Consider the following 19093-nt stretch of genomic DNA (forward strand, 5'->3'; position numbering starts at 1 on the left):
TACAGAATCCAGATAATCCAGATTATCAAATCCAAAGCAAATTTGACCTGTTCACTGATATTAGCTCTACTGTCGGTGTCTGTGTTCCCTAATGATCTGGCCTTACTTCTAAAGAAAAATCACTAAAACTGTATTCTTGCTGTTAGTAGAAATTAGATAAGAAGATGTGGTTTGCGTATGTTGAAATTGTGTTTTTATGTGATTATTGTTTCTACACTAGGTAATAGAGAGGAAGAAGGAACGTCTTCTGACAACTTTTTGGACCATGGCTCCACATCCAGCGGTCCAGGCCATTATTGATCTCTCTGCAGGAGCCGTAGGTAAAATAAAAAATAAAAAACACACGATGCACAACACGATCTCTGTCAAGTAATCATGCTGATTTTCTCCCACTTTACCAAATGACCCAGGAACTGTGTTTGACGTAGCAGGACTTTTTGATGACGCTGCTCTTTTTCCAGCTTATTTCTCTCTGGATTTGTAATTTCTGTTTATTCTGCTCACTGGAGCGCAGCACTCTGTGATTTTTATCTCCCTCCACAGCACACACTGAGCTCATACTTTGATTTTGTCGAACAGCCGTTCCCCGTGTTTACAGTGTGTATTGATCACATGCTCTTGGTTTTCTTTGGTAAAGGAGGGGCTGCCTGTGTCTTCAGCGGGCAGCCTCTGGACACGGCGAAAGTCAAGATGCAGACCTTTCCCAGACTCTACCGTGGATTCGTCCACTGCATCGTGTCCACCTACAAACAAGTGGGTGTTCGTGGTTTGTACCAGGGCACGTCACCGGCACTGATGGCCAACATCGCAGAGAACTCTGTGCTCTTCATGAGCTACGGCTTCTGCCAGCAGGTCATCCGCTTCACAGCTGGACTGGACAGAGAAGCTGTGCTGAGGTGAGGTGAAGAAACCCTGGCTGTTGTTCTTTTTCTCTTGAATAAATGAATAAAAGAACATCTTTTGTGCCTCTCTCTTTGTCAGTGACGTGCAGAAAGCCTCCGCTGGCTCAGTAGCATCCATCTTCTCTTCTCTGGTACTCTGTCCCACTGAGCTTGTCAAGTGTCGACTGCAAGCCATGTATGAAATGGAGATGTCAGGAAAGATAGCTAAAAGCCAGAAGTAAGTAATTTTTAAATGCACACACATTTATCCTGAAAGCAGGGCTCTCAAACTCGAACCTTGGGTCCACTGAGCATCTTGTCTGGCCAGTAGGGGGCCGGTCATGTGAAAAACTCTTCCTATGAGCTTAAAAACGACTTCTTCTGCTCTCTCTCTAAAGCACAGTGTGGTCCGTGGTGAAATCCATCATGAGGAATGAGGGGCCTACAGGCTTCTTCCAGGGCCTGACCACCACCATAGCCAGAGAAATCCCCGGTTACTTCTGCTTCTTCGGTGCCTATGAGCTCTGTCGCTCCTCCTTCGCTAACTACATGAAATGTGACAAGGACGACATAGGTACTGGAGGAACGCTGCTGATATTTATACTGAGACTAGATAAAATGCACAGTTTCTAGGAAGAGTGGGATACATTATGTTGTGGAGATTTGATTATTCGGTGAGCCGACCAAGGCTCATACATATATATGTGTATATATGTATATATTTATATATGTGTATATATGTATATATTTATATATACATATATATGTGTATATATGTATACACATATATATGTACATATATGTATATGTATACATATATACGTTTATATGTACGTATGTGTATACATGTATACGTATATATTTACATATATATATATATACATATATACGTATATATACGTATATATGTACGTATATGTATATGTTTATACATATATACGTATATATATACGTATATATGTATATATACGTATATATGTATATATACGTATATATGTACGTATATGTTTGTGTATACATATGTATGTATACATGTGTACATATGAGTGTGTGTATATATATACACATATACGTATATATATGCATATGTATAGATATATCTCTAGATATCTATATATACCATAATATGGTATATAGATATCTATATACCTATATATTTACACACACATATATGTATATATATATACGTATATCTAATATAGATGTACACCTCCTCCACATCTAATGTACAGTATGTATTTTCCTCTTACCTTAATCTCCGTGTATGTTGAAGGCGTGGGTCCGATCATGTTCAGCGGTGGTTTCGGCGGCGCGTGTCTGTGGCTCGTCGTCTACCCGATGGACTGCGTCAAGTCTCGGATCCAGGTCATGTCCATGACGGGCAAACAGGCAGGGTTTTTCAGGACATTCATGACCATCGCTCGGGGTGAAGGTAGAGTTCAATCACTTGCGTAGGTGTGAGTGTGAGATTGGATGGTTGTTTGTTTGTCTCTATGTGACCCTGTGATGGACTGGCGACCTGTCCAGGGTGAACCCTGCCTTTCGCCCTATGTCAGCTGGGATTGGCACCAGCCTCTGCAGAGAATAAAGCAGTAGAAGATGAATGAATGTTTTGTGTTGAGAGCTATTTTCTGTGAGACTGTAACATGTGCTGTTTCTTGTGTTTAGGTATAAGAGCGCTCTACTCTGGCCTCACCCCCACCATGGTCCGCACCTTCCCGGCAAACGGCGCTCTGTTCCTGGGTTACGAGGTCAGCCGCAAACTCATGATGAAACATGCTGACACCTGAAAAAAAAAAACAAATGGAGCAGAGAACTGGTGTTGACTCTCCACAACTCCAGTGTAGGATCTGGTTTTTTTGCCACTTCCTACTTTTTGTTAAACTTACATTTCACAACTCCGACAACTGCCTTTTGAAATAGTTAATTTTTTAGATCTTTAGATTGTTGTTTTTAACACTCCAAAAAAACTTGACTATATCAGAAAACCACTTGTAATGACAGTATTAGAAAACACTCACCAGCCTCTTGATGCAAAAATGTTGACACTCCAGTTTGATTTTATGTCTACCTCAAAAGAGTCAAAACTGCACAGAAGTAAAATACATTTGCTCTACGCTCCATTAGGATGTTTGTGTGTAATAATAATAATAATGCATAATCATATAAAATATAGTTTTTTTTGTGAATTTATGATCAAACCTAAATAACATAGTGATATATTTTAAGCTTAAGTTGTTTTTTGTGTGGAAATAGTTACACATTCAGAGCAAAGTAAGCAGAATTGTATAGGTAAAAAAAAAAAGAAGCTAAACTTTTCTGTACCTTTTACTTTCATTGTTTTTCTTTTAAATAGAGATGACTGAATTTTAAATTGCACACAGCCAGTGTTTTCTAAGGGTGATGCTCGAAAACGTTCCTGTCACAGGTCACATGACGCACACTGCCTGAGAGCACATCACCCTCTAAACTGGCTGTTTTTGTTTTACCATTTTCAATTTAAATCTTGTTTATGTTGCCATACTAAAGGTCCAGTATGAGAGATTCTGGTGAAATTAATATAAGATAATTAAGCTGATGGTTAAACTATAGTTTCTGCCACATGTTTGGAAGGATGAGGTGAGATATATTCAGCTGCAATGTGTAACTTCACCAGTAGAGGCTGCTAAATCTGTACTTTTTCTCCTTCTGGACCTTCCGTTATTTGCCTTTTAAAAACATCACATTTTGCCTTTTTATTTGTTGTAGAACTTTTATTTTTTGCAAAAGTGAAAAAAATTCTCCCAATGTTTTAATATCTCTTTCATATTCCTGTGATTTTTAATCGAGAACTGGAGATATTTTATCCGAGATGACCTTTGTGGAGCGATTTCCTCCAAATGTTACGCAACTTTCATTAAAAGTGTGAGTGGAGATGAACTTTGTCATGAATTTATTTATTTTTCATCTACTGTCAAATGTGTCATTTCATGAAAGACTTAAGAACCAAACTACAACACAGAGCAGTATTTTTTAGAACATTTATTAAAAAAAAAAGTTTGAATATAAACGTATTTCTAATTAATTATTACAGCACATCTCGAAAATACATTTAAGACTTCTGTGTTGATTAAGTCATCTGTGACCGAAGCATCAGGATACACACACAAATGAAATGCTGTTGATGAAGTAGGGTTTTTTTTCATGCAAGTGCAGCCATCTACCAGCAGGGTGCGCCATTTGACTTGTCAGGAACTCACAGGGGTCTGTAATTATAATACAACAACGTAGAGTTAAAATGCATCTATAGATGCATATCTCTAGAATATAGCTATATATATAAAGATATATATATATATATGTATATATATATGTATATATGTATGTATATTTACATACATATATACATATATTTACATACATATATACATATATTTATGTATATATATGTATATATGTATGTAAATATACATATATGTATATACACATACATATATATACACACACACACGTACACACCCTAGGTATATAAATCCTATTTTACCGAAAGACGCTGAAATCCCACACTTCTCTTCCCGCACATTTCTACCTCTTAACTGTATGCATTCTATACAAGTATATATTCAAAATATTCTAAATTAATCTGGGAATAATGTCAATAGCAGAGAATCTCTACCCTTTCCTGTCTATATGCTGTATCTATTCTACCTGAAATAGATAAACATTCTAAATTAATTGGAGAAATCTCTTGAAAAAGTTATTTCTGCCTATTTCAGAAAACTTTTGGTGAAGTGATGTTAACAGAACAGGATCTCTACCCATTTCTAGCTACCTTTACTGTATTTGTACATTCTATACAAGTAGAAAAAGGGAAATATTCACAATTAATCAAAGAATAAGGTGAATAGAAGATCATTTCTACTTGTCTTCTATGTCAGCAGCATCTTACCCTTTGTCAACACAGGTTCCACACAGACAGCCAAAGAGGCCGTTGATCATCTGGATGGCACAGAAAACGAGCTGCAGACAGCTCGTGGCCAGCAGAGTACTGAACAGTCCGATGTTGAACTCCACGATGTTATTGGGTTCGGTGCACGTTCCCCACCATGTTTTGTCAGTCAGGTAACTGGGGTCACTGGGGAGTGGAGAGGAACAAAAATGATTTATGAGGATCACTTCAGAGACAAGCTGCAGAATCGTCGCCTCTTCCGACTCTCATTGTATGTGACCTGTTTTTGAAAGGTGTCGACCAAATCAGGAGGACTCTGCAGAGCGGCCCGTTCTGCAAACCGAGCACTGCCACGATGAAGCTGTACAGGGCGCCGGCCACGCCAACTGCAGCGAAGGCAATGGACAAGAACATCTGAGGAAGAGGAAACAGAAGAACGTCAGGTGACCCTTTTTTCACCCTCTCGCTGCTCCTAACGTTTGTTGTCGTGCTGTTGATTAACGAGGTATTTCTGAACTGAATGAGGAGCTACTGTGCTTCAAACAGGCACGTACATGTTTTATGTCCCTCTGTTCACACACTTTACCCACCACACTTGTCACAGTGCAACAACAACATCGCTGAGGAAGAACATGAAATGTATTAGACCACCAGAAGTATTATTGTTATCCATGAATTTTCATGAGCCTGCTGATATTTGTTCTCGTTTTAAACAGGTTTCAAGTCTTTTTTGGGATGGGTAAATGTGCAGGAAGAAGCCCAAAACAACACCACGAGGGCTTGAGCCTCATCAAAATCATCATAAACACACCAAAGTAAATGAAAAAAAAACAGAGCCTCAGTAAAAGTGAGACAATACGAGTTCTGCACTGAGAGTGGAGCATATTTAAGTTTTTTCAAAAAGTCAAAAAAGCATCAACTTTTGTAGGAGCTTGAATCATCACAGAGATGAGTTAGTCAGAAGGGGAAGTGTGTGTTTGTGCTTTGTGAGATATACAAGCTCAGGATCAAACTTTACTTTAGACAGGACAATCTGTCTTCCTCCTACTGTTGCTGTAGGTCACGATAAGGGTCACGAACACAATGGACTCTTATAACTCTTGTTTGACACCATGAATGGTTGTGGGCGCGACCTTACATGTTGCATTTTACCTACAACGTTATATGGTGTTTAGTATGTTAATGACTCACCCCACAGCGATTCCCACAGCAGCCGTTTTTCCCCGTCAGGTGGATGTAAAGTGCTGGCAACAAAACCTGTAGCAGGACAGAAGAGTTGTCATATTCAGTAACGAGTCAACATGTTCACTTCATTTCTAAGTGCACGAGACTAAAAAAAATAATTCCCTAAATTCACCTCATGGTTACGACTTAGCTTCAGTCACGTTAGGTGTGTCATATTTTACAGTGCAACACTAACAACATAATGGAATTATAGCAAGTAATATTATGGCTTCTTATCTTAGCGATCACCAAGTAATTAAAATTGAAAATGTGTGTTTTTCTACCTTTAAATATGGTCATTATCATCAATATTAATTCACCAAAATTGCATCTTAACATCATAACATCTTAGATATTCCCATTTTTACACAGCGATTACAAAAAAAAAAAAACTATTACCCTATAATATTACCATTACTATTTACTTTCATGTAATGTCAAGAATAATCACTGTAGTTCTCTGTAAAGCCAGAGCTGTCATAAATTCAATTTTTCTGAGCCTGTATCGTCTAGAGTCACACCCATCAGCGACTGGCAGGAGAAGAAGACAACTCACCATTAAACCCCCTCCGACGAGTCCCCCCATGTATTTCACCTCCTCGGTGATGTGTCCATCTTTGGCATATTTGACTTCCCCGGCAGGAAAAAACAACACAATGTTACAGATGATGGATATGAGAGCCAGAGGATACAGAGAAACAGCAATGAAACGGGAGCATTTTCCAGTGCACATGTTGTCCGTCAGAAAAGACTCAAGAAAATGAAAAAAAAAAAAATTGGTCGAGTAAGTTTTAAGTTCTGTCTTTCTGTCTTTCTGAGACCTGTGGTGCGACGAGGGAAATGTGTTCAGACTGGCTGCAGAGGAAAGAATACATTGAGAGATGTTAGGGCGTGGGAGGAGTAATGACAGACCGATAACATGGGCAAACAGAGGCGGGGATAGGCTGGTGAAATAAAAGTGACTCATTCCAGGGTATCTGTGAGACACAGTGGTGAACTGTGTTTGGCTCGTGTCCTTCCCTTTGACATATTTGAGTGCATTTGTGACATCTGAGTCAGCCACGCTGATGGTCACATAGCACTCAGCTGCACTTCCATATCAGTTCCATCAAAACGTATTCAACTAAGCGGCGTTGGATTGTGCCAAGCATGTTTTAACTGTGTAGTGCAGGCCGTAAACTGCTGTATTGACACTGTGAGTCCTGGAGGATAACATGCTTGGACTTTAGACTTTGCAAAGTGGAGCAGGAACAATGTGTCACTGACACATTGTTCAGTTAAACACAGGCTGGATGAGCTACATTTTTTTACTTCAACCCTGACCGGAAGAGCTACATTTTCTAGTTTCTCTCGTCAACAGAAGCTCCTTTTTTGAATGTTGTGACTCTAAATGGGCCGATACACGCTGAAGTTCTATAAAAAGGAAAGGGGGGAAAAGTAAAAGAAGGAGCCATGCTTCCCAAAACATGTGGTGTTGCCTAGCAACTCTGGGGCGAGGCTGGTTCAACTCATCAGACTTCATGGCTGGAAAATATGAAAAGCATTCTTGTGACTCGTAGTTTCCTTCCTCCCATGAGGGAAAGCAGCGCTTAATTTAGTGATTCTTTCTCTTACAACACACAAAAACAACAACAGCAGCACAGATTCACAAAAGGAGAGAAAATCATGTTCTGATGTGGTGAAAATGAGCTGTGAAAATCAAAAAAATAGAGAAGGGAATTTAATGGTAGTGATGAGTTAAAGGTGCAGTATGTAAGTTGGGGTGTTTACTTCATCCTTCAACTAAAGCCTGCCCCTCATTTGAGGATTTTTTTGAGGATTTGACTTGATTTTCAATGTTTTAATCCACAGACTAGACCAGTGTTTCTCAATCCTGCATGTTTTAGATGTTTCCCTGCTCCAACACACCTGATTCTAATAGTCAGCTCACAACAGGCTCTGCCAGGGACACAGTTATGTGAATCAGGTGTGTTGAAGCATCAGGACTGAAATCTCAGAGCTAGATCCCTGAGATCAAGAAAAGTAAGGAAATCTTTCGATATCAATCTATATCACCAAACCAAAATGTTCCAGTAGTGCTATTAGATAACTTTTTTTTAGTCATCTTCCATGAGCAAAACTGCTTTTCAGGCATTCTTTGTTGAGTGACCACCAATTACAAAGGAACCAATCCCCTATACCTTTATGTATCACCACAGGCAGGGATTGTGTGAGCTGCAAGTGCTACTCCATTTCCTATTATACCATATAATATAACAGTCAATTGGAGAAATCTTGGCCTCCAAGAGCTCTGGCTTATCTGCAACTCAGGAGTGAAAAGATCAATATTACCACTTTATGATATCTGAGACAAGCTCACACAGTGTCTTCCCAGCACTACGGGCTGCCTTTGTCTGATACAACCAGCAAAATATCAACCAAACTCTTCTCTGATTCTCAATTCCAACTGTCCACAGGGAGTGCAATACGAATGGCGGAAACATTCTTGGTCTCAAGAACCATCAACGGACATGGAGACATTTGACGACCTGTGCACAGCTTTAGGTCCAAGCACCATACAGACGCCACCTTGATCTTAAATGCAGATGCTTATGGAAAGGGCAGTTTATCCCTGCTCGTGCAGCGTGCGTGCACACAAGAATGGTTGTTCCTGTCGGGAAGCTGGTATCCGTTGTTGCAATTACTGCAAATGCAAGGGAGGCGATTGTTGTACAAATCCTGTCACTGAATGAGCTCTCATCATTATCCCCTTACCTGGACACACAATGTGAATATGAAGATTAAACTGGTAGAAATGTATGAGGATATCTATAAAGGGAAGTAGCGAGTAGAGATTTTGGCATACATCCCAAGTTGTTTGGGTCATATTAGTCTAGTCGTTGCCCTTAAAGTGTGTCTGAAGTTGGATTAAAAGGTCCAGTTAAGTTAATTATTTGCATATATTTAATATATAACTCATATTTATGTTTCTATAAGTGTATAATCATGTATAAGAGGTATTCTGCAGCGTCAAGAGCCTTGCTTTACATAGGCAGCCATCTTGTGCTGCCATGTTTCCACAGCGACCCAATGAGAAATGCATTTGCAAATAGGCTCTGCCTGCAAAGACATAATGCAGGAGTGTTTACATCCTTTTTGATATGTGAAGGCCACCGTAGCTCCTGCCATCTTACCATTAGATGTCACAAATTCTCGCACACTTGACCTTTAAAGGTGAAGTAAGTAGTTTATAGTGCCATCTAGAGGAGAGGCTGAAATTTACAACAAAGAACTGCTCTTCTGCTCACCCCCTCCCTTCCCTGAGCGCTACGGTATCCTCAGCTGGTCAAATGTCGTCCTCGTCGTCTTTCTCCGTGTCAGCAGATGAGGTTCGTGAGGCGAGGGAGAGGGCGAGCTACCACGGCCGTAGCAGACGAAGCGGAGAGAGTGGAGGCGGGACTTCCGCTACAAGTAAAGAGACGCTTGATTTGTTCTCTCGCGTTTGTCCTTACAGGCTCCGGTAGAAACATGGCGTCTCTCTGCTAACAGTGGCTATGCAACCGCGGCCCGTGACCATGTTATTTTACATGACTTTTTGAAACACTACGAAAATGAAACAAAAAATATTATACAGCGACTAGACAATGCAGGAGCACATAATATGTATAAAAAAGTGGATTTTGGGTTATATAAACTCATAAATACTACACAGTCTCCCTTTAAGGATTAATTGTTTTATCTGCTTTAATCATCTAGACCAGTAATGGGTGTGGATGAAATAAAGATGATTATGTTACGACAGTGACTTCCTGTGCAGAAGAAAATTATGACATGTTATTGTTTGAAGAGACTTCTTTGGAAATCTATTGATTGCCAACAATGGGCCAATGTGCATTTATCTGACACTGAAACATCAGCGTCAGTATCAGTGCTGAATCAGTTTTACGGTGTATCGTACGAAGAACTTTGTCCTTATTTTAGTAGCACTCCCCCGAGAGCAGCCTGGTATTTATTATTGTGAGTGTAAGCCATAGTTGATAAAAGCTTCAATGATAAGACGCACAGTTAAGTTTATGGTGGATCTTTTTAATCAGTTTATTTATTTAGCATGGATTATTTTAACCACAAGCACCATGGGCAATAAAACCCCCACCTTTTGCCCTATGTCAGATGGGACTGGCACAAGCGACCCTCCACAACCCTCATGCAGAGAATAAAGCAGTAGGAGATAAATGCTTAAAAAGAATGTAAGTTAAAGTAGAAGCAGCCAGGAACATGAATCCTAGTCTCAGGTCTGCAGCACAGCTCAATTCTTCAAATGACCTGAGGCTTCTTGACTGTGAATTTATGCTTTCTGTAAAACGAACAAATACACAGAGATAATAATTAATAAGAGACAAGGAAGAACAGTACATTTTGGTGGGAGTGTGGATTTTGTTTTTTCCTAATTACATAGCTTTTACAAGGTATATCTACACTTGGAATTCCCTGACAACATGAAAGAGTTCAGCCTTTTTTATACTGTTACTGCACAGCTGTTTTTTTTTCCCCAAAAAACCGGCCCCCTCCTGAGACCAGACTACATGCTCAGTGGCCCCTAGGTGGCGGTACCTATCTGGACGGCGGGAATAGGACGCATTCCTACCAAAGAACGCGAGAACGATGCTGCAGCTTGACTTGATTTATGTTTCATGAATTTGTTTTTACTGTCTGCTTTTAAATGCTATGAGTCTGTGATGCTTTTATTTTGTAAAGCACTTTGGTCAACTGAGGGTTGTTGTAAACGGCTATAAAAATAGTACATTACATTACAGCTCCCTCAGTCACGCCTTGATTGAGCAGCTTACAGCTTAAAGGCCCATAGGGCAGGGGAGTCGGGGATAGAGGTTCGAGTGACTATCCTTGGTAACCATCTTAATACTCCACCTACTGGTGAGGCGGAAGTACGGCATGACGCAAATCGCAGAAGTACACCAGGGTCTTTAAGGTGCAGTTATCTCATCGGTGTCAAAGAGCCAATAAGGATACGGCATTGAGATATAACAGTGCACGTGATTGGCTGCGTTGACATTTGTACGTTACGACCTGAGCGAAGAAAAGATTTACCGTTCTTTTTCAAACTTTTTTGGGTGTCGCCTAATGTCCCTACTTCACCTACGTTTCACAGAACTGGGGTTAATTCCTTAACCTGAAGTTTGCTGCCATCTCACTTCCCTCCATGATGTAGAACAAATCACTCCGTTTCTCCACAGACACGAAAACAAAGCACTGCTATAGTAAGAAACACAGAGAGTCCTGTGGAGCTGGTGTTAACTCAGCTGACAGTGGTTTGAATTTAACAGGCATTCGTTGATATTGAAAGGTTATACTCGACGATGTGTGTTGTGTTTTGAGAAGCTGGTGCTTGAGTGAAGGTATGTCAAGAAGAGACACGACAAAATGTATCGACATGTTTCACTGCAAGTAGATGATGATGTGTAATTTCATAAAAATGTCAAAGTCAGGTGGTCAAAAAGTCCAACTTTTTGGGGAAAAAGCTGTCAGGGTTTGTGATATGAGCTGCAAACTACATCACAATATCGCAGTAAAGTAAAATTTCAAAATAAAAGTGTTTATCAGACTTAATACCCAATTTCCACCAAAAATGCACAAAGTGGCGTTTTGAGGTTTCTTCACTTTGAGACAGGTTTTCTATTTTAATTTTCAAAATAAAAGTTCACAAAAATAAATATTCATGATGCATAAAATTGATATTGAGTGGCGGGCTGTATGAAATCGATTGGAGGGACCGCATGAGGCCAGAGGGCTGCAAGTTTGACACCTAATTTGACCCCAAATGCATCAAAGACGACTTTGCGAAAGCGCACTTTACATGAACCTCTTAAAAGCTTAAATGTTTTATCATGTTGTAAGTCGCTTTGGTTAAAAAGCGTCAGCCAAATGTAATGTAATGTAATGTAATTAACCGTAATTACGCAATGGTTTGTGCTAATGGAAGTCAAAGCCAAGATGTGGTTATTACGGTAATTACCATTGCAGGAAGCATGCAAATCAGATTGTTTGTCTCAAAAACACCTGTACATAGTTTGTCCATTTTTTTGGCCTGTTTTTGGAGATTGAGACAAAGACTCAAACTGTTGACTCAACAAAATCTGGTATTTAAATATATATATAAATTCAACTTTTTGTTTTCCTTCATTTTAAATTGTTAATACACTATTTTAACATGTAGTAAGATGATGAAAGTTAGATATTGAAAGTTATTCTGGAAAAAATGGGCAAAAGCACTTACTCACTGGATGTTTTCTGGCCCTTTTATGGTAAAAATAAGCAAAAAAAAAAGTCCAGACGTTCATTTTAAGGCTTAAGTGTTCAAGGACTAATGATTGCCACTCTCAAAACCCCAGAAAATAAGGTTTACAGATGTACTCATATATGGCCTGAAGGTAACAGATAACAATTCAAAATAAAAATTTTAATTTCTTTACCTCTCCACCAGTTCCACACAGACAGCCTATGAGGCCGTTGAAGACCTGAATGACACAGAGCACCACCTGCAGGCAGTTGACGGCCATCAGAGTGACGAACAGGCCGATGTTGAACTGCACAACGTTTTTGGGCTCAGTGCATGTGTTCCAGGCCTTGAAGTCAGTCAGGTAGTTGGTGTCACTATGGAACAGAATAGGGTTATATACCTCATCAGAGCTTAATAGTGTAAATAAAAGCTCAGTGTAAAAATGATTGTTTGTCGTCGTCACCCGGTTTTGAACGGCGTTGTCCAACTCCCTTGGACTTTGCAGAGAGGTCCATTTACCAGACCGAGCAAAGCCACGATGAAACAGTACACGGCTCCGGCCGCGCCCACTGCAGCGAACACGACCGATAACAACATCTGCAGACGTTTAACAACTAAAGGTCACATGCATTTTTATTGCACACTGTATATTAAGATTTTTTGATTTTTTTTAAAAACTCCTTTAATATACATACATATATATTTATATATATATATATATATACACATACACACACACACATATGTGTGTATGTCTATATGTGTGAATGTATGTGTATATATATATATATATATGTAAATATACATATACATATACATACATAAATATATATATATGTATATTCACGCACATATATATATATATATATACACATACACACACATATATATGTTTATATATATATATATGTATATGTGTGTGTACACATATATATATTTATATATATATATATTAGTTGTGTGACTTTGAAACCCAATTCAGGAACTTAAAACTAGATGTTTGTTTTAACAAAAAGGAGAAACATACGTTGTGGTTTTACATGATATTATCTATTGTGTGAAGAAGACGTACAGTTAATGCTGAGCAGTGATGATGCAGCAACATCAGCACGTTTCCCCTTTGTACTTTTATGCACCCTATAACACTATTTATCCTTATCCTTTTTATTCTTTTTGTTACTGAGAAATTGAATCGTGCATCCATGACCAACTTCAGTGTGAGAGTTGAATTCTTGACCTTAGAAATAATTTACTGTTACTTCACGGTGCTTGTGCTTTATTGAACATCTGAAATATCTTATAGTCATGGACTCACCCCCAAACGATTCCCACAACACCCTTCTTTTCCAGTCAAGTGGATGTAGAGTGCTGAAAACAACACCTGTTAATAAAAAAGACACAACATTAGAGGAAGCATCACTGTAATAAATGTTAAAAATATATATTATTTGGTTAAAAAAAATGTTGTTATTGATTTCCCTATCTCTGCACTCGATGGCGTAAAAAATGTGAAACAAATGGAAGACATATGGAAGAGTATTAGTGCCACATGTAAATAAATAAATAAAACAGCATGAATTCTGAGGAAAAAAAGTCAGAATTAAATTTAAATTCTTAAATTAATAATAACAATCACTTATTTATCCAGGGATTTTATATAAAAACAGAAAGTTTCAAATAAATATGGACGTTTATATAAGACCCACGTAAACTGCAAAAACAAGTGCAAGAGTAATTATAAAATGAGCATGAAAAGCTATCAAACACATACTAAAACTAGTGCAATAATAACTATATATATATATAATAGGAAGTGATAACGAAATACAATAAAATCCTGTGATAAAAGTGCAGTAGTACAGTACTAAAAAAAAAATATTTACAAAACCGATTGATTTGTGTTGGAGAAACACACAAATAATGGGTCATAATGGGTCATAAATGTTAAACAAAACAACTTTTACAGACAGACTCACCAGTAAACCTCCTCCAATGATCCCCCCCATGTATTTCACCTCTTCAGTGATGTGTTCTTCTTTAGCGTACTTGACATCCCAGCCGGGAAAGAACAACACGATGTTACAGACGATGGAGACGAACACCAGTGGGTACAGGACGCCGGCGACAACGCGGGAACATTTTCCACTACACATGGCGTCGGCGAGAAGAGTCAAGTGGCCAAGTAAGAGCTGTGAGTTGGTAGTTTTTGACCTCACATCCTTCCTGTTTTCAGAGACCTGATCAGTGTGTTTGAGTGATGGTGAACCCGTGTGGAACCAGTTCTGAGAAACGACTTATTTATAGCTCAAAATGCAAAGTTCATTATGATGAGGGGTAATTTGTTACAGACTTAGCAGAAATGCAACACGAGAGCAAACCGCACAGTCACAAATGGAAGCTTTAATCTGTTTGTCCTGCGTGTGGACAGGTGGACTCAAAAAACAGAAAACATGGATCAGATCAAATATGGTGTTCTGCAAACACAGAAGTTCAGGAGAAGATGTCACTGCACTCATCCCTGATGCTGAAGGTACAGTGTGTAGGATTTAGCAACATCTGCTGGTGAAGTCGCGCGTTGCACCCAGTGGAGTCTGAACTCACCGTTTTTGAAGCCTCAAAGAGCAGCAGAATTTGGACCGCCACCACGTTGAGGTTTGGCAACCAGAAGTGCAGAAGCGTCAACTCCAGTCCAGGGGGAAGAAGGTTTTTATGACTCAGGAACATCTTCATCATGGAAAAAACAGAATATTTAATAATATTATCCCTATCTCGTATCACTAACCTTGTCTGACCATCCTAGTCCTGCATTTAGCTGTTTCCCTGCTCCAACACACCTGATTCAAATGAATGTTATCAGGCTTTTGCAGATGAGCTAATTTGAATCAGGTGTGTTGGAGCAGAGGACATATTGCTGTTAGTGTTGAAAGCACTAAATGGTTTACTTTTCTGACCTGCTGGCTCATTATGAACCTGGGTCAGGTCTGCTCTGCGTCCCCAGAACCAGGACTAAACACGGGGAAACCACCACCTTCAGCTGTTATGCCCCAAATATCTACACTACCATTCAAAAGTTTGGGGTCACTTAGAAATTTTTGAAGGAAAAACTATTTTTTCAATGAATATAACATTAACTGAATCATAAATACACATTGTTAATCAGGGTCTCTGCAGGTTTCAATAAATTTCAGTCAAATAAGACTTGTTAAAGACCATAATGAATACAATTTAAGACCCATTTCAAATCCGTATTGGCAAAAAAAGTACAAAAGACATGAAAAAATTGGAGCCACAAATCGTTACACAGGATATGCTAAGCTGAAACACACCGCGGCGCGCGCACAGCACACTAGCTAGTGGTGCTCAATAAATTCTCACCGGGCAGCACAGGTGGCCTACTTTAGTTTTCCGTGTTGTAGTTATGTTATCGCATCCTCAAAAATAGAAAAATTTGAAAGCGAGACTGAAGTTTATTCATGTTTTAAATAAAAGTCACGTCAATAGATTTTTAATACCTTTTATGTGATTTATAGGAGAATTTAAGACATTTTAAGGCCTTAAATTCAAATAATTGGATTTAAGACTTTTTAAGACCCCGCGGATGCCCTGGTTAATGTGGTAAACGACTATTCTAGCTGCAAATGTCTGTTTTTTTTAATGTACATAGGTGTATAGAGGCCAATTTGCAGTGTTCGAATGGTACATTTTGTTTGCTAATCACGTTAGAAGGCTATTGGATGATTTGAAAACCCTTGAAAACCCTTGTGCAATTATGTTAGCACAGCTAGTTTTGCTGGTTCTTTGACGAAAGGGCAAAATTATTATTTTGAATAAAAAACATTATTTCTAATCATTTTGCAACTTTTTTGATTAGTGCTGTCAAACGTTAACGTGTCAACGTTAGCACACAGCACCTTTCCATGACGACTGACTGGAGAAAGGCACACGTGACGTCATGTTTACGTGACTCGGGATTGTTAAAATGAGTCTCTAAAGTAACAGTAAACTTTAAAAACAGAGGCGCACATACGCAGTACACAGGTACGCTGGTTATTTGTAGCACTGCTCTTTTCGTTTAACAGTCCAGTTGGACTGTAGGCGCGCTAACACGACTTAATGCAGCTAACGGAGCTAACTGGTAAACGGTGCCTGGACTCCGGTGCCGCGGCATGCACAGTCGTCATGGAAAGGCGTTGTGCGTTAACCTATTGCACAGCACTACTTCTGATGAATAAAAGTGTGAGTTTTAATGGAAAACACAACAAAAATTGTATAGGTGACCCCAAACTTTTGAACGGTAGTGTATATATATATATTTGTTTAAATACAGCCTGAAAACCTACATGTTTTCCATTGCGTTTAAATAAAAAAATAAAATGAACATCACTGCAACTTTTAGTTTATCCCCTCCCAGTTTCTTTTACCTCTCTATTTAAATATTTGTATCATGCCACGCTTGCTTGAGTGCAGGTTTAGTTAACCTGCGTAACACAGCGCAGACCAGACGTCTGTGTCTGAAGTATTTTCAGTCTGTCCCTGGAGAGTCACCTCCAGCTGCACGGTTTGCTGCACTTTCTGTCACTGCAGCGGCTTGTTACGACTATTGTTCCTACTTTATTTTGTATTCTGCCGTTTCACACATTGTGAACTCTGACTCTATCACACTCTGCTCAAAACATCGGCAGTGTATTATATAGCGATTCACTTCCTGGTATGTTGTGGGTGTTTCATATTGCACCTTTAAAGTTGTCTTTAAAGGGACACTGTGTAGTATTTATGGGTTTATATGACCCAAAATCCACTTTTTTATACATATTATGTGCTCCTGCATTGTCTAGTCGCTGTATAATATTTTTTGTTTCATTTTCGTAGTGTTTCAAAAAGTCATGTAAAATAACATGGTCGCGGGCCGCTGTTGCATTGCCACGACGGCATGTTTCTACGAGAGCCTGTATGGACGAACCCGAGAGAACAAAACGAGCGCCGAGACGAGGATGAGAGTGGATCTTTTTACGCGTTTAGAATGGAGGAGCACACGTATTTTACAGCGGATAAAGGAACAAAGACAAAGGATAAAGAAAGACGACGAGGACGACATTTGACCGGCTGAGGATACCGTAGCGCTCAGGGAAGGGAGGGGGTGAGCAGAGGAGCAGTTTGTTGTTGTAAATTTCAGCCTCTCCACTAGTAGTCACTATTAACTACTTACTTCACCTTTAATGGACGAGTGTGCAAAAAAAAAACAGGTTTTATGCTGTACACTGTGTCTGCCACCAGGTGTCCCACTATCACCACCACAAATGTTTCACCACAGCACAGAAAAGTCCTTTCTTTAAACTTGTAAATAAGTCGTTTGCATATATGCATGCAGGCTTAAAAAAGTAACATAAAACACAACATAGGTCATATGCTACGACACTGGTCACTTCGTCCTGAAGGAATATCCTGCAGATAAATAAAGAACACCAGAAAAAAAACATTCAGGCCACGTCTGATTTGTTTACAGTGGTATTTCCAGTTGGAAATTCCTGCGGCAGCATCTGGTTTTTCTCTGTGCCTGATGTGCTTCTTCATTCCTTTTGTTTCGACAAGGGCATAAATGGAGCCAGGACCACCCCTGGATAAACTATTTGCTCCAACAGTAGCTGTAGGGCCAGGTTGTGTGTAGAAAACGATTAGCCCGTGTTGCCTCAAGTCTGAAGTCTGTGAATATTTTACTGCTTGGAGCTGAACCACGAGAAATGACAGAAATGATAAAGAAAAAAAAATGAGGCTCCGAGAGTTTTGCGGTCAATGAGGAGATGTTTGTTTTGAATGTTTTCACTTAAAAAAGTGCTGCCATCATAACCAAAGTAAAATTTGTTGAAATTGAGAAATATCAATATTAATTTGAAATATTGAGACATCTTGAATTGAAAGTCTCACATTAGCACTAATTAAAAAAAATTAAATTGTAATTTTCAACTTTGAGATACAACCCTTGTGTTCAGAATCTACGACGACTGTGAATCAGACATTTTTACTTTACGGTTAAAATGTAAATTCCCACATTCACGCACATTTTAATCAAAAACGTTCTCAAATTGCAATAAAAACTAAATTTGAAGTAAAGTGGGCCTGACCAGTAAAATAATAATGTAATAACCTATAAACAACAACGACTCAAAATGTTTCCCTTTATATTACATTTAAGATATGTGTCTTTTTGTACTAAACCTATTATGAACAACCTGAATTTTTTCAATATTATGCCTAAGTTTACCATTTACCGACATGCATGACAACTTACAGATCTATGGAAGAGGATTAGGGCCACATAATGATAATAATAAACAAGCCAGAAGTCTGGCTTTTCTCTGAAGTCAAACTGTTTTGCCCCTAATCCTCTTCCATACAGTGAAATTTTCACAAATTCATCCTGCGGGCCGGATTGGTCCTGGGCCTCGGTATGTTTGGTTTGACACTCCTGGTTTAAACTAATCTACAAAATCCATCAAACAAAATACCATCATAATGTTTTTTTAGTTTTTTTTTATAAACGTGTTTATTTGAACTTGTTTAATCGTTTCACCGCTTAACATTCTCTTAATCTTTTGTCAAACATTTATTTATTCATGTGTTGTACTTGTAATATCTTAATTTTTTCTCTGTTGTTCTTAAAAGTCTTTAAACTTTAGGACTTCTCTGCAATGTTTGACATTTCCACATCACTGTCTGACTCACTAAAGAGTAGGAGTGTTTTCCATGAATGAGTCCTCAGTATGAACTGACCTCCAGGCTTCAAATGTC

General features: G+C 38.9%; 2 protein-coding genes across 2 annotated transcripts; one reads left to right on the forward strand and one right to left on the reverse strand.

Moving 5' to 3' along the window:
- Positions 1-265: 265 nt before the first annotated feature.
- On the forward strand, positions 266-2671 carry slc25a15b (solute carrier family 25 member 15b; the record flags this gene model as incomplete). Its single annotated transcript, XM_083890388.1, has 6 exons — positions 266-320; positions 638-896; positions 982-1119; positions 1280-1455; positions 2155-2313; positions 2550-2671. The coding sequence occupies 6 exons, from the start codon at positions 266-268 to the stop codon at positions 2669-2671; spliced, it is 909 nt and encodes a 302-aa protein (XP_083746514.1).
- A 1222-nt stretch (positions 2672-3893) lies between these two features.
- On the reverse strand, positions 3894-14460 carry tm4sf21a (transmembrane 4 L six family member 21a; the record flags this gene model as incomplete). The annotated part of the gene is made up of 10 exons (XM_083889646.1): positions 3894-4126; positions 4810-4995; positions 5090-5223; positions 6001-6066; positions 6590-6888; positions 12434-12452; positions 12501-12681; positions 12771-12904; positions 13623-13688; positions 14284-14460. 10 exons carry the CDS (start codon positions 14458-14460, stop codon positions 4117-4119), a joined length of 1272 nt encoding a protein of 423 aa, XP_083745772.1. The 3' UTR covers positions 3894-4116.
- Positions 14461-19093: the final 4633 nt, after the last annotated feature.

The sequence above is a fragment of the Microchirus variegatus genome (assembly GCF_963457635.1).
Source record: "Microchirus variegatus genome assembly, chromosome: 5".
Taxonomy (NCBI): Eukaryota; Metazoa; Chordata; class Actinopteri; order Pleuronectiformes; family Soleidae; genus Microchirus; species Microchirus variegatus.